The 24,223-nt window shown below is 37.6% G+C and overlaps 1 protein-coding gene across 1 annotated transcript in view; it reads right to left on the bottom strand.

The window, feature by feature from the left end:
• The window catches only part of commd10 (COMM domain containing 10), a 42,333-nt gene that overhangs the window by 16,731 nt on the left and 1,379 nt on the right, over positions 1 to 24,223 (bottom strand). The window contains exons 3-5 of the mRNA XM_026914974.3: positions 21,586 to 21,696; positions 20,654 to 20,809; positions 15,502 to 15,615 (exon numbers count right to left, since the gene is read on the bottom strand). Coding sequence (XP_026770775.1) covers positions 15,502 to 15,615; positions 20,654 to 20,809; positions 21,586 to 21,696 — 381 coding nt within the window. The remainder of the gene's footprint in view (positions 1 to 15,501; positions 15,616 to 20,653; positions 20,810 to 21,585; positions 21,697 to 24,223) is intronic.

The following is a 24,223-nucleotide window of genomic DNA, read 5'->3' as shown; positions in this document are numbered from 1 at the left end:
TTGCTGTAAACAATTTGTTTGGGTTTAATGGGGTAGTGTCCTTTAGAAGAGTCTTTCAGACTCTTTTTTTACATCTTCTATTTTACTGCTGGTGTTCTTTTATTGTATTCTTAAAATTAAGTCTTCAGCGTAGCTTATCAATATAATCAAATTTTTCAGATGGTATTTGGTAAAATATTGAAAAAACAAAATAATCAACAGTTGCAGCCTTACACTGAACCAAACCGAGGTTTTATTGCTTATATCAAATACACAGATGTGCAGACAAAGACAAACAAGCCACACAGCAGACCACCACAGGAAAAACACACACACACACACACACACACACACACACACACACACACACACACACACACACACACACACACGAGGTCAAACCCCAGATAAAATGCACAAACCTGACATGCAACTGATGTTCTCTCATAATTAAATTCACTTCCCATTCCATTAATGGAACCCATTTGACAAATTTAATTTCCATTTTGCAGTGTTCTCCTGGCTTTGTGTTGAACAAATCTTCAAGCACCACCTGCACAGATTTAGTATTTGATCCCTGCTTCAATTCTGCTTCACTCATGTGAGGAGATAAGGTTTTGTTGGCAGGCTTCACCTTAAAGAAAGCATGGAAAATCTGATCAGGCATCGATGCCACCCTGATAGTAGAGTGATTCAGGCTTTGTTTATTTTGCCTTCCTGGGACACTGTCTCTGATCTCTCAAGCATGCAGACTTGGCCTGGGCTTGATTTACTTTGGTGATAATTCACAGGCTATGCTTGGACAAACTACAGACAAAACCACCAAGAGACATGACATGGAGAGGTAAGTGAAGCGCTTACTCGGTCATTCCTTTGTGCACAGCTTTTTATTGGAATGACAGGGAACCACTTACGCTTTTAGCCTCGTAGTGCTAAGGTAAGCATCAATACCATCAGATTATGAGGACACGAAGTATGAGGTGAAGGGCACGTTGGCACAGTCAGATGATAGAGGGCATGAGCACCTAATGGCACCCATCACAGAGAGGCAAGAAAAAGTAAACACACACCCTTCCTTTGTCACCACAGGGGGCCACTGACCACACTAAAGAAAGCTGGATGTCAGATATGACAAGTCTGCATGTCTTGAAAAGAAATGGAATAAAAGCACCCTTTTCGCCTCAAAATTTGTCACAGTGATGGTGTAGTTTAATTATTAGGACTGTGAAAAAAGCAAAAAAAACACCATTAGAGCAGGAAAATAAGAGTGTCAAGGAATGAGTCATTCAATGCGTCAAAATGACAGCAGTGCCAAATTTGACAGGTACCTGATTAATATTCTATTAATCAGAAAACTGAAAAGAAAACTTTAAATTCTTGTGGTCAGTGGATAGCTATCATAGCTCAACAGTGCTTCCTTACGTAAAAGAGAGTACAAGCTTCCAGATTTTTGCTCTGTGCATTGCTCCATGCATAGCCAAATTAAGTAAAGTTCAGAAATTCTCATAAGGTAGTTCTCATAAGATATGCGATAGTTCTCATTAGATATGCGATTTGTCTGATGCAGATTCAGCTTAAAATGTTTGTGCAGCCACTCGGTGGAATAGAGTAGGGGAAATATTCATGGTATAAACAAATAAAGCCAAAAAAAACAAAATTAAGACAGACAGACACAAACTTAGCTAGGAAAAACAGTCTCTCATTATATGATCATATACAAGAACGACAAAATTTGGGAGTGATTGCTACTGTTAGTAAGCTTCTGTTTGGACATTTAACTAAATAATAATAATAATAATAATAATAATAATAATAATAAAAAGTTCAATTAAGTTCAATTTATATAGCACCTTTTGTAAACTTAAAGTTGCTTTATAGAGGAAGGAGACGGCTTTACAACAGACAGAAAAAACAAGTACGTTTTTCCCCCCCATGTATTTTTATTTCTGAACAGAAAGATTTTCAGCTTAACTGTAAAAGAGGAAATAGAAGTGCAGCCCCAGAGATTCCAATGTTTCGGTGCTAAGACACTAAAAGATGTGCCTCACATATTGGACAATCTAAAAGTAGACCTGACAATCTGCACCGGGGGTAGAAATGGAGGAACTTAGAAAGGTAAGATGGAGCAAGGCCATGTAAGGCTTTATATGTCAGAAGAAGGAGTTTGTATTTGATGTGGGCTGAAACCAATAGCCAGTGAGGTTCATGAAGCATATCAGTGATGTGAAGATACTGTGCAGAATGCGTGAGGACTCTGGAGGCTCAGTGTTGAATACACACCGAAGCTGCAGTATTGCTTTTAGCCAGGAAACCATAGAAAAGGGAATTGCAGTAGTCAAGATGAGTGGTGATAAAAGCATAGACCAAAGTTTCGGCATCTTTTGTATTCGCAAAGTGATGGAGGTGAGCAATATTGCGAAAGGAGAAAAAAAGCATTTTTAGAGAGTGCCTTAATGTGGGACTCTGAACTAAGAGAGGAGTCGAAAGTAATGCAGAGGTTTCACACTACAGATGAGGGTTTAACTGTCACAATTAATTATGTGAATGGTTGGGACATTTGCACACAAGAATTCAGGCCACTTATTAAAACTTCAGTTTTTATCAGTGTTCATTTTAGGCAAATGGAATTCATCCATAGTTTTCTATTTTGAATTCATGATACAAGAGCAAGTTGTGGCATGGACACGGTATAGTGCTGCAACAACCAATCAAAAAATAAATCTGATAAAAATAGTTGGCAATTCATTTCATTATCGATTAAATGGACTGCGTTACGAAGCACGCTGTGGCACACGCTACATCACTTCACTTAGACTAACACTTTACATTATGTTTCCATGTCAGTAAAATTTTGATTTGCTTGTGGGAATGTGAGAAACAGCAGAAGTGTGATGTACCAGAGTGAATCTGGGTTTCTGCCTATATTGCAGATCTAACTGAATCAGTTAGTTTGTAATAAGTTCAACTATTTAAGTCATTAAGCTGCTTTTGGTTCACATTAAATTCGATCCCAAAAAGAGTTGATTCAGTAATTCCGGGCATTGAAAACTAGGAATCGAACCCAAAGCTTTGGAGTCGATTCCAAACATCGATAATGATTCACCTTACAGGCAAACATGGCAAGTAAAATTAATTTAGCATCTGTGGGGTTTCAGTTTTGCGAGACGGCTGGGACATTTATTTTATTTTCAGGGATAATTTATTTATTATCAAGGCTTGAAATGCAGATCAGACATATAGCTGCAAATAAAACGTGCGGTAAATAATGTACAGAGTACCAACACCTTGCGTTACTTTGAGTGTCTCATTTGGTTGACATAAGCACTTCATAATATTCTCATGCCGTGACAGATTATCTGATAAATGTCAGTAGTATTATATTACAGGTAGTGACCTGTTAATTAATTAAGCCTAGTTATGGGTTCTATAGTAGTTTTAGCCTACTGAAATGCTGCAAATATATATTGTTTTAAATAAATACTTTTAATATAATTTTATAATTAATGCAATTAACCATTTAAAAAAAATTGATTATTCTATCAATTGATAAATCAAAAATATTAATCAAAATAATCATTAGTTGCAGCCCTAAGGTAATGGATGAGGAAAGGACAACACAAGAGATTCTACCAGAGAGCTGCTTATCCTCTAGGACTGGGAAACTGTTTGTTTAACACATGGTGTTACCACTGACATCAGGTCAGAGCTTTCAAAAAAAAAAAAAATCATTCTCCAACTGGTAATTATAGGTTTCACAAAGACATAAATGGTTTTACAAGTTGAAAACTTGTAATTACCGTAATTCCGACATCACGTCATGAGTCCAATCATATGGAATCATTTGGTGGTTTGTAGTTCACTCTCGGCAGATACAGTTCTGGGTGTATACTGTACACTATTCCAAGCAGTAGTCTGCAGTGTAGGATGCAGAATGGAAGAATAATCATTTGGTATAAAACAACTTCATACTAAAAATGAAATGACTGCTGCATTGTGGGATGCAGTACAGTACAAAGCAGAATGCTTTGAAACAAGTCCAAGTAGTACATCATCTGGGTTTCTTTGGTGTACTGGAAACTTTCATATTGCTCATATACTGCACATTTTTGGGCGGGGTTTAGTACGAGAAGTGTGCATATTATGCTCTTTCAAACACAGCCACTGTATTGCAACAGAGCTCATGCTAACAGAGCTAACTGCTGGGATACCATTAGGAAAGTGTGATAAAAGCGACAGTAAGCAGCCATGGATATTTCAGAGAGTGATTTAGTTCATTTTTAAACCATATGAGACGTCACAGACGTCTATGCACAAATGAACAATAATATTTATATGAATTAATTTTCTCAGTATGCCTCAGTATCTTGTGTTATATCTAGGTTAATGTCCTTATGGAGCACATCTCACGAGTTGGCATCTACGTACAACAGAGGTGGCTGGTGATATATTACATTTACACAAGTAACTTTTGAATAAATTGTACATGTAATATGTGGTTACAGATCTGTACAGAGCTAGATTCAACACTGGCTGCATAAAGATCCACTATTTTTGTGCCATGAAAAGCATCACTGCCAAAACAACATACACATGGCTGTATTCAAACAACAACAACTAACCTACAACTAAGACCTACCTCTTCACAGAGTACTTAAATTAGCACGTTGTATTTTAAAAAAGACAACTTATGTTGTCTGTGTGTTTTTTAATACTATATTACCTCCCCAACAGTTTTTTTTAGACTAATATCACTCTTAGTCTGTGACCTAGTGAACCAGTATCATGATGTATTTATTGATAGAGACTTTAAAGCACTTCTGTAATCTGCCAAATGCCATAAAATGTAAATGTAAATGTACAAGAACTCCACACTGAACTTGAGAAAACTTTGTAGTTGTGTTTTTGTCAGGGATAATGCTGTCTACTAAGATTAGACATGCTACCAACAGTTAGCCATAATCCATCTTTAATCCTTACAGTGTACTCAAACTGATGTATGAAAATGTATTTGTTTATTTATTTTATATGTAGCACATATGTTACTATTAGTTTAAATAACTTGTCATAAATCATGTCAGATCTTTTTCCACCTTTAATGTGATATAGCAATCAACAAAAGTCAAGTGAAAAATAATTATAAACCTTTTAGGGAAGAAAAAAAGGAAAAGAAAAGAGTTGCAATAAGTGGCTGCATACGTGTGCGCACCCTTTTATAATGGGGCATGTGACTGTGCTCAGAATTAATCACATTCAAACTCATGTTCAAAAGTAATTATCATACACCTGTCATCAATAAAGTGATTCTGATTAACCCCAAATAAAGACCAACTGTTTGACCAATGACCAAATCTTCTAGGTTTCATCTGCTCCTGAAACCAAAGTCCTCAAAGAGCTTAAAAAGCATGCATGGTATCTCACTTGTTGAAAGGTATCGATCAGAAGAGGGGTATAAAAGAATTTCCAAAACATTAGCTGTACCATGGAACACCATAAAGGCCATCATCAACAAATAGATAAAATGGAGCACCACAGTGACATCACCAAGAACAGGATGTCCATCCAAAACTTATGAAAGGACAAGACAAAAACCTACCAGGGAGGCTGCCAAGAGACCTACAGAAACATTAAAAAGGCTGCAGGAATATCTGGCAGGTACTGGTCACTCCCTGCACATGACAACAATCTTGTATTCTTCACATGAAACAAACCATTAAAGCACAGCTTAATTTTGCCAAAACATACATACAGTCACATCAAAACATATGGCAAAATGTGTTATGGTCTAATGACACCAAGGTAGAACTTTTTGGGCATAATTCTAAAAGATATATTTGGCACAAAAACAAGACAGCTTATCACCCAAAAAACACCATACTCACAATGAAACATGATGGTGGCAGCATCATGCTGTTGGGCTAGTTCTCTTCAGCTCAGACTGGGGCTCTAGTCAAGATAGAGGGATTCATGGATAGCTACAAATACTAATCTATTTTTACACAAAAACTGCAGTCATCTGTTAGACAGGTGAGGATGAAGAAAAATGTCACCTTCCAGCACGATAACGACCCAAAGCACAAATACAAGTCAACAAAGAAATGGCTTTAGAAAAAGAAGATCAAAGTTTAGGAATGGCCCAATCAGAGCCCAGATCAAAATGCTATCAAAAACCTGTGGACTTTAAGAGGGCTGTGTACAGGAGATCCCAGGAAGAGTGGAATAAAATTGCCAAATCAAGATGTGCTAAGTAGGTGGACTCTTACCTAAAAAGACTGAGTGCTGTATCACAAGCAAAAGATGCTTTAACAAAGTATTAGTTTAAGGGATGTGTACACTTGTACAACCAGGTTAATGCAAGTTTTTTCTTTCCCCCCTCAACGATGATCACATGCAACACTGCAACAGCAGCACAAGGTTTAATTATCACTCTTAGTCTCCAGTAGTTCAAAAACTGCAGAAATAATTTTTTTCTGGAAAAGTAGGTCAACTTACCCTGTCTAAGATCTTGCAGCAGTTTTTTTTGTTTTTCTACCCCATTTTCTCCCATTTGCCAGTTCACACTCACTAGCTAGCCATCTCCCCTATCACACGACAGCTACAAACTGGTGAGGGTGAAGGCTAGCATGTGCTTCCTCCAAGCTACATGAAGCCAGCCACTGCATCTTTTCAAACTGCTGCTCATGCTGCGTTATAGGGCAGCTGAACACGCTCGGAGGAAAGCGTTAACTGCACTCTTCAGCATACATGAGCTCACTGTGATTGACAGGTGAGAGAGTAATACCATCCTTCCAGACAGCATGGCCAATTACGCTCTCTTGGACTCCCAGCCTTGGATGGCTGTAGCATTATTTGGATTCAAACTTGCAATCTCCTGAGGATATTAAAAGCAAGGCTTTTCTGTTGCGCCACTCAGGAGCCCCAGATTGTAAAGGGCCCAGGCCCCTATAAATGACATTTTTGTGATATCATGTATGCAAGTATAACACAATGTAGAAGTATACATATAGTAAATCAGGATGTCCAGATGACTTAACTTTCTTTTATAACCTCAAAAAACATCTAAGCCAGGTTACTGAATGGCAGTCTATGGCCAAAGAAAGACTGAAAGCTTCACCTAAATCCCTCCCTGCTAACACAGCAGTCCTTCATTCCATTTCCCATGGTGTAATCTTGTACTGCAAGCTAAACAGGGAAATGACATACTGATGCTGCATTCTCAATCTATAATTTACTTTCTGGCACTAGACAAGAGCTCAGGGCTTGATCATAGGCACAAACGAGCACTGCAAGAAAGCCAGTGCTCTTCACTTGTAACTCCATGACCTTCGTAGTGGCCTATTTAAGGACGCAGGTGTGTCCTCTTCAATCCATCACAGACATGCTTTTAATCAGAGATCAGAGAACGGTGGAGGGAGGGTGGGGGTGCAGTCTTAGGAAAAGCAAGACTTCTGACTTATGGCACTGCTGGTACAAATGGTATAGGTTTGTAACATTTGGAACAGTGTAAATTACTATACGCTTTGTTAGTTAGGGATCTTTGAGTCTGAAATGAATTTTGGTTTTAATAAATGTTTGACATCTTAAATGAGCATTTATTTTTGGTGCCAAAGGGAAACAGCAGATGCAAAGTATTGATTTTATCTGGGTTCAGTGTTTAACCCTATTCTTACTGAGAAAAAAAAACTGCATTCTTAATTCTTAATTCTGTTTCTGCATTAATTATCGTTATTATCGTATAACTTGCTCTTGAGGTAAACAGGTATATGTGAAATTCACCAAATCTATTCATTAGGCAGTCTACAATTCAGATCATGGTACTAAAGTGCAAATGGCACTAGGTGAAGATATGTGAATCATAATCAGAGACATGAAGCCTGCTGCTATAATTCCAACACTGTACCCAATAATACAAGGCATAATGAAAATACATTAATACATGATGAAACACATACAGATGTAAAATGCTAAATTAGTGTAATTGTTATTTCAGTTCTATCTAAAGATTAATCTACTGGGCTTTCCTTTTTGATCCTATTGTGAAGCAAAATCTACAGAGCTCACTAAAATGAGCTAGATAAAGCTCAGTTGTGCATTAGTGACTCTGTGCAATCAGATATCCATCCTCTGACAGATTACAGAACTCGGTCTTATGCAGGTAGCAATAACAAAGTTCCATTTTTTTCAGACATTTCTGAGTCATACGATTTAAGAAACAAGCACAAGCCCATCTAGAATAGTGTCTTTGTATGCCACTAAATTAAGAACAGAAGGATCTGATGATGAGCATAAGCTCCTCATCCAAACAATAATAGGAACGGTGCATCTGTTACCAGCACTGGTAGAGAAGGACTGAAAACAAGAAGGCACATAACACCCTCATATTTACTGCATGCCATTCATGGCACCTATTTATACCCACACTGACTCATCTCGTGCTACAAAGAAGAATATAAAAATGCCTTACTCGCTCTGTTATCCCAGCATGAGAGAAATGGTGACTGGAAGAGAAAGTGTCAGTAAGAAAAATGAGTGGTCTGAGGGAGCGGAATTGAGTGAAATAAAACAGCAACATAACCTTCTGTACAGCTGGGGCAACTTCATGGCAAATGCTATAAGGGACAGTGACATTAAAAAGCAGACTGATGGAAATGTGCTACAAAGGTTGAAGTTTATGAGTATAATAGACAAAATTCATTTACACAACTGTCAGTGAAATATAGCAAAGTCAATTTAAATGGAATTAAAAGGAAGATGGGTTACAACAGCAGAAGTACACATCGGATTCCAATCCTGTCAGCCACAGGCTCAGGACTGATTCACTGAAATTGGACAGCTGGAAAAACATCACCTGGTCTGATGAAACTCACACTCTGCTGTGTAGATTTTAAGGTCAGAATGTGGCATGAATCCACGGACTCAACCTGATTTGTGTCAACGGTTCAGGCTGGTGGTGTGAGGGTAATGGTTTAGGGAATGGCTAGCGTGTGGTTGATGATCATGCGCATTCCCTTAAGGACACAATTCGCGCATCTAATAATGGCTACTTCTAGCACGATAATGCGCCATGTCACAACGTCATCTCAAACTGCTTCCATGAACATGCTAATGAGTTCAGTGTACTTCAGTGGCCTTCCCAGTCACCAGATCTGAATCCATTAGAGCACCTTTGGGATGTAGTAGAACAGGAGATTTACAGGATGAATGTACAGATGATAAATCTGTAGCAATTATGTCATGCAATCAAGTCAACATGGACCTGAATCTTAAGAAATGTTTCCGACACCTTGTCGCATCAATGACACGAAGAACTGATGGATTTCTGAGAGCAAAAGGGGGGGGGGGGGGGGGGGGGGTGTTAAGTCATACCCAATATTAGTATGTTGTTCCTAATAAAAGTAGGAGGGGGGTGTATGTAAAGAATGGGGTCACATTTTAGCCAGATATGTTTAATATGTTACACAAACTATATTAAAAGAGCACCAGCTTATCAGCTGATCTGATAACAGAAAGAACAGCATATAAAAATAAAAAGGCGCCATAAACTAAAGATGATGGAGACTTTGGACACAGCCTGGAATTCTACTGAAAGCAAGTGTTTCCTCAGCTATGCGGCTCGGAGAGAATGTGCTGTACATTCCCGCAGCACGCCAAATTCCTCCCACGATAAAAACATCCCCTCTATCCATTTTTGAAACACTATAGCTGTAGAGAGCTAGCGAGCGAGTGAGAGAGAGGCTCACGGGCCACTATTCATAGCAACAGAAATGTCTCTTGTGTGGTAACTTTGGTGATCGCCTAGGCTCCCTTTTAGATCCCTCTGGTATGTCGACACTACAACGGCTGAGAGTTAGAGGGCCTCGTCCTTTATACTGTACAGCTTGTGGGAAAGAAGAGCATTCGCATAATCAGAACATCTACAGTGGCATCTCTATCCAAAGCAGTCAGCCAATGAGACCGAACAGATCGGTGGCAAAAAATAGAACGTCAACACTCCACCTGCGATAACACTAATCAAAAGTTGATAACCCTATTGTTAGAAAGGCTGTAAGTAGTACAATGGCAACACACTTTCAAGTTCAAGTAACACTGTATCTTGCTTATATACACCGTATGGCCACAAGTTTGTGGACACCTGACCATCACACCCATATGTACTTGTTGAACATCCCATTCCAGATTTATTCTCTCTTTGCTGCTATAATAACCTCCAATCTTCTGGGAAGGCTTTCCGCTATTTCGGAGTGTGGCTGTGGGGATTCGCTCATTCAGCCCCAAGAGCATTAGTGAGATTAGGCAATGACGTGGGTGGAGGAGGCCTGAGGTGCAGTCAGTGTTTCAGTTCATCCCAAATGTGTTCAGTGGGGTTGAGGTCAGGGCTCTGTGCAGGTCACTCGAGTTCTTCCACACCAATCTTGGCCAACCACGTCTTTATGGACCTCGTGTTGTGCACACAGGGGCACTGTCCTGCTGGAACATGTTTGGGCTTCTTAGTTCCAGTGAAGGGGGAATTGTAATGCTACAGCATACAAGAAATTCTGTACAATTGTGTGCTTCTAACTTTGTGGTAACAGTTTGGGGAAGAACCACATATGGTTGTGATGGTCAGGTGTCCATATGGTTTTGGCCATTTAGTGTATACTGACTGGCTGGATCAGAGAGATCATTTTCAGCACAACATGATTTTCAAACATAACAACTTCAAAATGTAAATGTAACGTGATCAAATAGATCTGTTCCTAAAGTAGAACGTACTCCCCAACAGTGCTAACAATTGTGTCAAATGTGTGTGGCAGTCTGTGTAAACCCTTCACATGTTCATAAGCTGACATTTTCTACATATAATTCACATAATTCTATAATTCATTTTAGTCTGGTCTCCCAAGTGAAAAGGGAAAAAACTGAATTTAAAGATTCCATTCCTGTTCCTCTGAAAGATGTCCCACCTACCTCTACATTTATAATCGAATCTACTTACGGAGATCACATCAGTCTCTGTCTCATCACCTGACGTAGAAATCACTCACAGCATTGGAACAAGCACCTCATCATCGTCTCTTCACTCGACAGATCACTGTTCACACTTATAATCACTGATTAATTCAGTCAGTTCTGCATTGCTGAATACATTTTTTCTTATTAATGTTTTTATTAGGTCATTTAAACATTTTTAAAGCTTCATCTGTACAAAGTGTGTTCTCTATTTTGCTGCATTTGTAATGGCGTAGGTGCATTGCAGGCATTTAGAAAATTGGTATCTGATCACAAACTAAAATATCCATAATGTCCAATGTCCATTATGTCCATTATGCTACGGCATGGAACTATTCAAAACTTGATCAAATTGGGAAAAATATTACACTTAGCTAAGGTTTTAGACATTTTTAGGCAGAGTGACTGCATTTATCAGAGTTTGTTAATTTGGCTAACATGAACTTTGCAGGCAGAAAGCCAAGGCAAAGCGTCTGAAATAAAATCATTTCCATGATGTTTCGGTGAAATATATTTACAATCAGATCCATAAATATTTGTACACTGACAATTTTTTACCACAGTATATTGAAGTTGAAATAAAATGAAGCTCAAAGTGCAGACTTTCAGCTTTAATTTGAGGGCATTCAAATACATCCAAATTGGGTGAACGATGTAGGAATTACAGCACTTTTTATATGTGGTCCACCTTTTGAAGGGACCAAAAGTAACTGGACATTTGGCTGCTCAGCTGTTCCAAGGCCTGCGTGTGGCTCCCTCATTATTTCACTCACAAGTGTGTAAGTGTGGCATTTGGATTTGGAATCTGTTGCTGTTAACGCTCAATATGAAGTCCAAAGAGCTGTCACTGCCAGTTAAGAAAGCCATCATTAGGCTGAAAGCATCAAAGCCAGCTAATCAGAGTGATTGCAAAAACATTATGTCGCCCAAATCAACTATTCAGTGCAGTCTTAAACAGAAAGAATGCACTGGTGAGAATCGCAGTGGATGATACAAGAATTCTTTCCCTGGTGAAGAAAAACCCCTTCATAACAGATATCCAATGTCCAGATGTCCAAATATCTATGGACCTGATTGTATAGTTCCTTAAAGTAGAGATGTCAAAGTATATTACTGGCAGAAAAACTCAATTCTGGTCTAAACCTGACTTTTTTTGTCACTTTTGGCTGTTTTCCAGAATTCAGCTGTAACAACTTTTGACAGTTTTTTTTTTTTTTTTGCTCACATATATGATGACACTGCCAGAAATGCTGTAAGCAGAAAGATTCATGGGGACAACAATCTTCGTGTTTAGACAGCACATTATCATGTCCATGAAAATGCATAACCATAATTAAAAAGATTTTTTTACTAATTCCCTGGCAAAAATGTTTGAAGTTTATACACTAAAATTCTGTTACGTCTAGAATGATGATCAAAACGTTTCCAACTCGCACACTGCACTAAAGAGCACACTGCTCTATTTTTCCAAATAAGCCCAGATGCAGTTGCATGCAAATAAATAAACAAGTAAGTATCAAACCACCCTTTCATCAAAGCAATGTGCTTCAACAGTGCACTAATTTACCCATCTAACAGAGCAGCAATACAGGCAAATAAGAGCTTTCACTGATTGGGAGATCAGCATGCGGCCAAATCCAGTTTTCCCTGCATAATGATCAGTGTGCAGACAGAATTTGCAGTGTATCCTGTTTTCATTTAACAAAATTTATCAACACAGGGCTGCTTTACAATAAACTGAGCAAGCGGAAGGAAAAAAGCATGGTCAAGAATAAGATGCATGACTACTCGCTACTTTGCTGTGGTAATAAACAAAATGATAAAACATTGTCTCCCTGCAAACAGACACAGTAAATGTTTAAAAAAAGCAATGCACAAAGCATCCCTAAACACACAGAGAGAAGCCCAACCAGCCACAGCTTCCTATCCTCTTTTCTTTTCACTTTGGTTAGGTGATGGCAAGCTATTATTATGTTAAGAAGGTACCAATTACAACTTCATGGTGTGAGTTGTCACTTGTATGATTTTTTTTCCCCTTTTTTTTTATGTTTGTGTGAAAGCTGTTGCCCTGTTTACATCTAACGTCAAGTAGCGGGAAACGAGAACAAATGTTTACAACGGATCCTTGCATTTCTCCGTAACTTAAAATCTGATGTTTAATTACGTTTCCTTTTTTCTAGGTGATAATAAAGGAGCTTATCGCCTTCACAAGTGAGAAATCCAACAAAGAGCTTCGTGCTCCTCAGTGGCTGAATAACGTCAGACGCTTGGACTGATGTCGCATATGTCTGTCTACACACAATTAGTTAACACCTCGATGTTAACAAGAGAGGTAACCTATAGAATTACAGCTCGGGATGGGGTGTAAAAAAATAAAGTAAAAATAAAAAAACACACACCCTATAAGCTTGATATAATAATTAGACTGTTATTTTAAATCAAATTTTAAAAAAAATACTAAGAATCAAAGTATAAAGTATATTATGCAACTGCATAAGTCAGTTTGTTAAAGAATATAGTATTGAGGTTGAACAAAATATTCGATGGTGTTAATCCTGGTGGTCAATCAGTTGTCTTTTACTGATTCAATCTAAATACATTATTGAAAATCAACCAAAACCCACTGACATGAAGGTGTACTTTTCACAGAGCCTGCCCTTGTTTTGAAGCCTGCAGATCTATGAGGCCTTATATCAGAGGAAAGGGAAACAGGAGGATCCCTAAGAAGTTCAAAGTAATATCAAAGAGCCTGATTCTTTTAAGCAGAAGCCAGCCGTCAACTGTTCAAGATAAGAGCAAGTCTAAGACTAAAGAAGACGGACAAATATGCCTAAGGGACCTGAAGCACTTTGTCCATCTAAGGTGAATTCTCCCAAGCTGTTTGAGTTTGCGATCAAAAACCTACAGCCATCCACGGCCATCTCCCCTACTTCTGTTTCATTTTTTAAACTCCACTTCTGTGCATTGTTGTTTCAATTCAGTACACAATGCTTATTGTGGTTGCAAAATCGCTGAGGCAAGGAATAAGAACAAAAGACAAATCAATTTAAGCTATATAATAGAATCCAAAGCTGCTCGAAAAATAAACATCAAGTATAACTTAATACATCACGATCATAAACATAATTTTGGGTAAAAAAAAAAAAAAAAAGTATGTCAGACATAACCATACAAATATTAATGACACAATAACACCATAACATAATATATATGGACTGTGACATACTTACTATAAAATTACCACCATGATTTATGGTTTAGTTTTAGACATCTACACTAACATGGTCTGCTTCATTTAATGCGTCCACTTTTCCCTTTGCATTAACACTAACACATTACTAATTTCAACATTACTGCTAACAGTCATCCATCATCTGAGCAGATGTTACTGGGGCACTTCATTCCGAAAAAGAAATCCCAAACTCTCATCAAAAAATGGTGTTCAAAGCTCTGAAGTTTCTGTCTGTCTTTATAGTTCATCCTCAATTCAGCAGCTCTCTGGCAGAATGTCTCACACACAAAATATATTCGTATAAGCGTCCTGGTGTCATGTCTTTAAAGTAAAAAAGTGAGTTTACAGTTCACAGTCTATAAGAGATCATCATTTATAGTCATTTTCAGAAGGAAAAAAATAGATTATGTAACCCAAATGTAACCCATAAAAACAACGAGAATCAAACAAGCAAAAACAGATCAGGGTTTTTAAATCAGACAGGTATAGATGAGAAAATGTCAGCTCTACTTTTTACACATACATTAAAAGTTACAAAGCACAACACAAGCCTTTTATTCAGAAAGAATTCTAACATCTAGTCTAAACCCAAGAACTCCATTTAAAGTAAAAGAAGTTGCCAGTGAATGTGACATACAGTATTCTAGCTTCTCGCTTACAGAGCAGACAGCCTCGCTTTTGCCGTGTGGTAACAGCGCCCCCAATTGAGCAGCTGAGAAAAGGGCAGACGTTGCAGCCTTCCTTTCATGACTCGCTCCAGGCTAAAAGCTATCAATTCCTAACAGTGGCATCCGAACTAGATTTATTTTAAGGGGAAAATGTTCTGTTTATACTCTATTAGAACCAAAAAAAGCAACAGTACATTATGTATTCCCTCAACCACAAGGACACTGTGGCTAAATATCCTGTATTGCCACTAATAACACTAGCGAAAAGGGGGTTATGGACTGGAAGCCAGGAATTAAAAATACCTTCAAACCTAGTGAAACTTTAGAAGTTCTGTCGCTGCTTTGGGCAAAACAGAGGTTTGTGTGTTTATTCAGATGTTTTGTTACTCTGCCTGGTTCTTGCTATTCAGATTGCTGTGGATAAAAAAAGGAGCTCTCGCAGGATAAAATAATATCTACAAAAACAATGTCTAGCAGCCAGTTCTTTTAATGAACTGTTTTTTTTGGGAGTTTTTTTTTTTGTAAAGGCAGAGTGAGCCCAAATTTGCATCCATTTCAAAGCCAGGCGCTACCCTAAGAGACCGTGGAGACACAAACATCATCTCCACGCATGGATAAGCTGCATAAAGTCTTTACCTCCGACTCATCCTCCTCTCTGACTCCCAGGTCCAGCACAGCGTGTGGCTCTTTTTGCTTAGCCTGTGATGACTGGCCCATCTGAAGGTTGAGCTGCCAGCCTATATGCTCCAGCTAATAAGAGGAAAAAGAACTCTTATTACACATACCATCATTTCATTTAACTCAAAGCTTTTTACAATGGAGACAGAACCCAATCCAAGCACAGATCTGGGCAGGGTAGAGTTTGTAGCCCAGCAATGGCTCCGAGACAGTCCTAGAATTTAAACTCACTACTTTCGACTCAGCTATAATGAGCAACCATGGCCTCATGGCCAATACATCGGACTCTAAAATTCTGGGTTCTGCAGTGATATTTCATGGAAAAGCCTTCATATTTCATGCGTCAGTATTAATATTCAATCAGGAAGTCAGTTATTATTATTAATAATCCACACAACCTAGAATAAATGTCTGAAAAAAATACTAAAGGTCAGACTGGCATGTACTGAAAGCGGGGGCATACAGAGTATGTGTCTGGATAAGGTAATAAAAAGTGTTAACTTTCTTTTGCTTAGATTTCTTTGCAGCAGTGTTTCTCTGCAGGAAATAGAGGTCATACATATCAAAAATGCATGCATTTACATTTCCCATGCTGTGTAAATGCTGCATTTACACAGCCTTCATCATAAGGCACTTAACCTCCCACACGTCTTTCTTGGAATTATTTCAATTATATCTATTAAAAACTTTCTCTGTTATGCTAAATGCTTTAATCAGGCATAAATCCAAACTAGACTAAAACCTTTTAAACAGCATCCAAAGACATAGAGAAACTATGAGTTGTAAGGAAATAGAAGATTGTTCATGCATTTCCTTGACAGAATATAAAAGTTATGTATGGCACACACTGTCCAAGTCTCAGACACTGATTTTTTTTTTTTTTTTTTAATAAATCATGCCTTGGATGTTAATAAGACTCACAACTTGTCAGGTTACAGAAACAATAATGAAAGATGGGGTGGTGTAATATGAGCTGAACCTAAATCCATTAACCTGAATCCTAATCAACACCTTCCGACCAATCAGGATTGAGAATTCAGCAGTGATGTGTTATAATATATAATAGACCACTTTTCAGATAAAAACAACAGGCCTGTATAGAACCTGTAGAAACAGTAGTAAATGAAGTAACTCTGCAAAAGATTTGCAAACCTGATTTACAGCTTTGGCTACATAGTCTGCTACATCATCTGACCACATTTTGGTAGTGATGGAAATAAATACAAACTACTTTAATATGCTATTCATATGCTATTCCATATGCATGGTGTAACATCCGATCATCATTCCTACACTGGTCCTCACACAGACGCAGAAGTTTTCTGAATTAGCTCTGCCCTTCACTAAAGATAAACAGTTTGAGGTCTTGGTCATCAAAGTGGGTGCATCAAAGGATTCTCATATCACTGTGGTTGGCTGTTATAAGCCCTTATCTGCCTCAAAGGATGCTTTCAAATCTATTTCAGACATTTTACATGAATTAAATGACTCTGACTTCATCCTTATGTGTGATCTAAATTGAAATTGGAACTTACAGGGACCTCAGATTGTTTTAAAGAACTGTGTGACTCCTTGTTCAACTCATCAATGCGCCAGCAAGGCCGAATAGCAAAGTACAAAATAAATCAATTGCAATTGCTTGTGTCAGGAATACAAAACTTCCCAAGGTAAAGCCCAGTTTCCTTTTTAAAAGATATTTTTAAAGCTTTGAAGAGCAGGCTTTTTTGCATGATTTGTGCTACCGTGATCTTAGCAGAGTTACTCGGATTCCGGATGTTGAACTGGTATGCGAATATTTTCATTCAATCTTTTTGTCTATCTCTAATAAACATGTTCCCATTAAGAAGTTTAGGATCAGTGGTAGGGACAATCCTCGGTTCTCAGACAGTCTCAGACAGAGCTAATTCGTTTAAGAAATAAATCACTGGCCCAAGATAGATTTTCAAACTCCTCTGCTGACTGGACTATGTTTAGAACCTTAAGAAATAAGTGTACCTTAATGATCAGAAATGCCAAATCAGAGTTTTATCTTAAGTCAGCTACAGAGAGCCTCAACAACCCCTCCAAATTCTGGAAATTAATTAAATCCTCGTCAGGTACACATCACTTCAAGCCTCCCTGAACAGGTTCTGGATGGCTCAGAGGAAATAAAGGACAAAGCCGCTACAGTCAGTCAGTTTAACAAGCACTTTATCTGTGCTGGGGCTGTATATGACAGCTCAAATGTAAATATATCTGCACCATGTTTTGCCTCTACTGAAATTGATAGAAATCTGGATTTGTTTGATTTTAAACCTATTCTAGTTGCTCAAGTTTATAAAGCTCTGAAAGACATTGACCACATTTAGATCCTTATCACTTAAAGGTGGCAGCAGATATTATTGCTGGGCCCATTACTCGTATTTTTAATTTGAGTCTTCTGTCAAATGCCATACCTAACATTTGGAAAGCCCCTTATTCTTTAAATAAGGAGACCCCTCAGAGTTGAACAATTATCATCCCATTTCCAAACTTTCAATCCTTGCCAAGATCCAGAAACAGTGTTTCCTTGATAATAATATTTTAAGTGATTTTCAGTCTGGTTTTAGAACCGGTCACAACACCATTACTCCTTCTATGGCTGTGGCAAATGATCTCATTGGTGCCTTGGACAGAAAACAGCATTGTGCTGCCTTATTTGTGGATTCATCCAAGGCGTTTCATTCAGCGGACCATGAGCTGCTGCTGAACAAACTTAGGAATGCTAGTCTCTGTCCTAAGGCTGTTAAATGGTTCAAAAATTCTTTTGTAAATCTAACTATGCAGAGGGCTACAAATCTGATTTTCTTGAGATAACTAAAAGTGTCCCCCCAGGGTTCCATTTTGGGACCTACTTTGTTTTCTATATTTATAAATGACTTGAGTAACAACATTCAAGCAAAACTGAAAGGGTGTCCTCGTACAAGCACTTAGGTATATTGACAGACGACATGTTTTTATTTAATGTACAATATTGCTAATCGAGTTAGGAAGCTCTAAGTAAAGATTAAATTTTATTTTAGAAATAAATCTTGTTTTACTTTAAATGCCAAAAAAAAACCCTTGTGGAAGCTACTTTTTGCTTGTGATTGATTACAGTGATATATTGTATATGCATGCAGTCTCCTCCATTCTATAGAAATCTGTCTATTCCATACCCAAAATAAAGTTACGGTTGCAGTGTCTATAAATTGTATGAGTGAAAACGTGTAAAAATAATGTGAGTATAAATTGATTATTTGTACCTAATGTACTGTAATTTGTATCTTTTTTTGTTTGTAGCTCTTGAGAGGAATGCTGCACTAATGTTATTGCCAGCATTATTCAAAGAAAACACCGGCTTTCTTTACCGTTTAGATAATGTAAGTATAGAGTTTTCTTCTTCTATAGTTTCATTAACATTTCCTGAGGCACTAATTTAGTTATTTCAATATTACTCATTCTATTTATTTCCTGTTTTTATGCCTAATACTGACTAATGCTTATTTTCACCATTGACCGATTAATTCCATTTGACTTCTGCTGTTAATTGTTGTGAAGCGCTTTGCAAAGGTCAGGTGTTCTTAACAGGAACCGAAAGGTCCTACCCCAACCAAGTGTCAGCATCAAAATGGATAAGGTGACCATTGTCAGAGAGGCAGACTTGGACACGACACAGGCTGTGGAATGCCTGTTGGGGTGTGGCGTACCCCGTCTCCGTCAAGCACATACTGACTTTTATACAAAAATACACGTTCGAACTTGCATGCCGCCATAACACCAAAACCCCAATGCCTGTGCTCAAAATGCACAGTCAAGTACTGCAAAGCATAGTGGTATTTAGTTTAGGGATATTTTTATTGTTAGTGTATTGTTTTGCATCTTTATTGTGTGTATATTCATTATTCTTTTCATTCTTAGTATTCCATTGAGATGTATGTAGATAGTTTATGCTTTGCTGTGAGATGTTTTGAAATGACATGTTTATGAATTACATATTTTAGAAAAAAGCAAATAGTTTATTAAATTTGTGAAATAATTAAAACTGAAATGATAGAAACACTTAAATAAGAGGTAGGAGTTTTGCTGTTATATCAATACTATATACAATTTTTTCATAACACAATGTTATTGTTTCTGTTGAAATAAATTTATACCGTGTTTGTATTTGCTGTATTTTCCTGTCTAAATTTGTATATAATAATAATAACAATAATAATGATGATGATGATGATGATGATGGAACCTCTAAATGGTTCTAAAAAGAACTATTTAACTTGGATTCAAAAAAACCCTTTGGGTTCTTTTCAATGAACCCTTCAAAATGGTTTAATTTATAGAACCATGTTGACGTTCCATATATTAAGCAAGTGATAGAACCATTTTAGGTTCTATATAGAACCATTCCTTATAAGAATGTATGGAGCAGTGATTCAGTGTGCCATGCATCCTTATTACAAATGGAAAGTCTCTTACTCAGTGCATTCCTTCTGATTAAATGGGTTGGACATCATTGACCACTCGCAGTAAACAGCACTGGTATATATATATATTTTTTTATCTATAAAGCTATACTGGGTAAACTTCCAGCCTATCTCTGTACCCTTCTTTGTGGACATGGACATGGACTAATTTGCAGAAAGATTTAAAATTAGACACATGATGATGAATTTAGGGGCATCATGTGGTGAAGAATGTAGTGAAGGGGGCATGTGATTGTTTTCATGAGAGGCCTCTGTGTTTAAATAGCTGTGTTTTTTTTTTTTGTGGATTTTTGTACATCATGTTGTACATGCTGCATTTTAATTTTGTTGCGAGTTTGTACGGCTGCTACCTTGGCCAGGTCTCTCTCGTAAAAGAGATTTTTGATCTCAGTGGGACTTCCTGGTAAAATAAAGGTAAATAAATAAATAAAAATGTGTTATTTTAGACCATCTGCAGTTCTTTACTTCTATGCCTGTGCCCATGATAGCCTCAGATTCAATAATGTAACTATAATGTAAAGTGATTACTGCTGCTTCTATACTGGTTTTATGATTACTACTCCTACAATAATGGTCAGTACATTATTGTTTCAGCCAAACAAATCTAAAAAAATATATAAAGAACTCACCTTCTTGGGGGCAAATATTGTCTGTCTAATCTTCTCTACCACTTCTGGGCCAGCTGTAGCCCAAGCCTGACTAAATGCCTCAGCTTTGTCTGGAGCAATGTGGATGTTTTCAAGCTGCTGCTTCAGAGATGCTGGTTTAATATTGTGATACACAGCCTATACACAAAAGACACAAAGGACACTTTCACTTCTTGGTTATACACAACATAAGCAGGGCTAACAGCAGCATGCGGCAATTACAACCAACTACCATTCAAACATTCAGAAGCACCTCTCAAAACTTTTTATCCAACATTCTGGTTAACACAAAATGACCAGAAGTGGGAAATTTTAATTGCCCAGACTGGTGCATAAAGCAGATTTATAAATGTTTGAGAAGGCTGTATAGCAAAAAGAATCATATAGTTAAAAATGAATATACAGAACGTGAAGTTGGTGAAGAAATCTAGTGAGGCAGATACTTCCACATGAAACTGCTTTAAGTATTAAGAATATATATATATATATATATATTTTTTTTTTTAAACCAAAATACTTTGGTGTCTGGTTAATATTTTAATCTATAAACTTATAATACATGTTTTTTTTAATAAAATAATGAACTATTTCTATGTAAAAGTAGATTCCATATTGAACTGTAGCATAAGTCATGATTCCAAGTTTTCATATTGATTATTACACCAATATCAGAGCTTTATGTTTAGCTCAAAACTGATACTTATTCGATACTGACATCCTCACAGTAAGCAAGCCGTCTCTCTGTGACCTTCTGTTGCTAACTTATCATTCATGGCACAAAATACATTGGTGCAAGGTTTGAAAAACATGTCAAATCCGATCCAGTAGCGATCCAGGGTTTCAGGCCAATATTGGTCTCAGAACCTTATCAAACTGATGCGTATCTAGATGTAGTTTCATCTCAAACCACCAACCTGTTCTAATAAGAATGAGGAAGTCTCCAGCACCAGGTGAAGGGCTTGTTTCTCTAAAGCTAAAGCAGTCTGTAGTTTCTGCTCTTCATCTTCACTGAAGGAGCGCTCGCCCTGAAACGGAAAGCAGAAATTCAGTCATTAAACACTGGAGCTCGGCACACAGTTTTTCATGATATTCTTTCACCTACAGAAAAGTTAAAGGTGAAATCCACTCTGAACAACTTGTATATTACTCGTTATGATTATGTGATCTTCAGTGGTGTCCAAGATTTATTTTGGAATGAAATGCTGAGTTGTCTTTTTTGTTTTAAACTCCTGTCATCGACATGTTGGTCTGTTTTCACTTTGGTTAATGGTTTCCAATGTTACCTACAATGCCACTCAATGCTTTCAGCTTTGATGCTAATACCACAATCAGTGTCATTATGCTTGTCATCTTATAGATCGCTATCTAACAGTACCAGTCTCTGCTGTAATTCAGCACAACTCCTGAATTCACATCAGCGTGTCTCATCACATCAGATCACATCACTGGAGAATGGTGATTGAGAAAAGAAGCTCTTGCTTTTTTTGTGGTTAGGATCTAACAGTAAAAACAGTGTTATCCCTTATGTTTGAGACTGATGAAAATTTTTCTCTTACACCACAGCGTAGCTGAATTCTCAAATCTGATTGGTCTGAATATGTGCATTATATTTTTAATAACAGCACGGCTCAGAAAGTAGTTCCGGCTGTAACATGAGCAAAAGGTTAATATTAATGCACTTGTTCTAATACGTTACTGTTTCTATACTAACAGCTCATACACAGGCGCTTGTATTAATATTAAGCGCATTAATACACAGGCACTTGTATTAATATTAAGTGCATTAATACTAAGCACATTAACACTAATATTAATGCGCTTGTTCTAATACATTACTGTTTCTATACTAACAGCTCATACACAGGCACTTGTAAGGCCGATGCACCACATCATCCAATACTGATTTTAAAAAAAAAGTGTTTAACAAAGTAAAACGGTCAATCCTTGTGAAATCACCGGCACCTCCTGCCTGACCATCTCAGATTTGCTTCGTACTTTCTGGAAATAATGTCACTATTTTACCAATAAATAGTGTGCAACATTTCAGGTTTGTATCTGCATTAGTTTCTGAGATACAAAGGCTTTAAAAAGGAGTCATGGCCCTGTAACAAAACGAGTGCTACCGAAAAGTTCCATAAACCATTACTTTTGAACTATTTGTGCTAGATGCATGAACTTTTTTTAAGAACTGTTGTCCAATATAAGATGTCTTTAATGTCTAAAACAGAAGGTCCACAGTTGCATATTTGCATATAAATAAAAATAAAAATTTGGTGCTTTGGCCTTCTATATCTCCACACTAAAGCACATCAGATCTTTCAAATTTTTATATCTATTACTGATGTTTCTTTTTCTATTACTGATAGTTCTTTTTTTTTTTTTTTTAATCAACCAGGTGTATGTGTCAAGGAACTCAAAGTTTCTGATTTATGAGGTGTTAAATATAAAAAAAACTCATTTTGTGCATATTGCATAATCAAGTGCATATAGCCCAAGGTTTATAACACTTGAAAGAGCATTTAATTAGCAAATGCACAAATATGAAGTTGGTACCTTAAAGCAAACTATATTTATTAAGGTATGCCATGTTTTTCTACAAACAATGCTGTTTTAAAGACATATTTTATATGTACACTTACTGTCCACTTTATTAGGAACACCTGCACAACTGCTCATCAAACCTGGACAGTTGAAGATTAGCACAAAAAAAAAATCAGCTGGTCTTTTTCCAGTCTTCAGCTGTCCAGTTTCGATGAGTCTGCACCCATGACAGCCTCAGATTCTTGTTCTTCACTGACAGGAGTGGAACCTGATGTGGTCTTCTGCTGTTGTAGCCCATCCCAAAGTCTGATGTGTTGTGCATGGTAAGATGCTTTTCTGCTCACCATGGTTGTAAAGAGTGATTATTTGAGTTACTATTACTATTTGAGTTGAGTCTGCAGACGCTCCACACACAGGATGTTTTTTCGTTTTTCGCACCATTCTGTGTAAATTCTAGAGACTGGTGTGTGTGAAAATCCAGGAAGATCAGCAGTTTCTGAAATACTCAAACCATCTCATCTGGCACCAACAATGGTTAACGTCACAGAGATCACACTTTTTAACTGAAGCTTTTGATCTGTATCTGGATCTGTATGTAGGGGGCAGTCGTGGCCTAATGGATAGAGAGTCGGACTTGCAACCCGAAGGTGAACCTGAAGGTCGTGGGTTCGAGTCTCGGGTCCGGCAGGGATTGTAGGTGGGGGGAGTGAATGACCAGCTCTCTCTTCCACCCTCAATACCACGACTGAGGTGAGACCCTTGAGCAAGGCACCGAACCCCCAACTGCTCCCCGGGCGCCGCAGCAAAAAAAGGCTGCTCACTGCTCCGGGTGTGTGTTCACAGTGTGTGTGGGTTAAATGCAGAGCACAAATTCCTAGTATGGGTCACCATACTTGGCCACAAGTCACTTCACTTCACTTCACTCTATGATTTTATGCATACATGATTGGCTGATTAGATTAGATGCATGAATGATTAGATGCATGAATGTGCAGTCGTGCAGTCGTACAG

This window comes from Pangasianodon hypophthalmus, chromosome 8 (assembly GCF_027358585.1).
Source record: "Pangasianodon hypophthalmus isolate fPanHyp1 chromosome 8, fPanHyp1.pri, whole genome shotgun sequence".
Classification (NCBI taxonomy): Eukaryota; Metazoa; Chordata; class Actinopteri; order Siluriformes; family Pangasiidae; genus Pangasianodon; species Pangasianodon hypophthalmus.
This window is presented reverse-complemented; position numbering and strand designations above follow the sequence as displayed.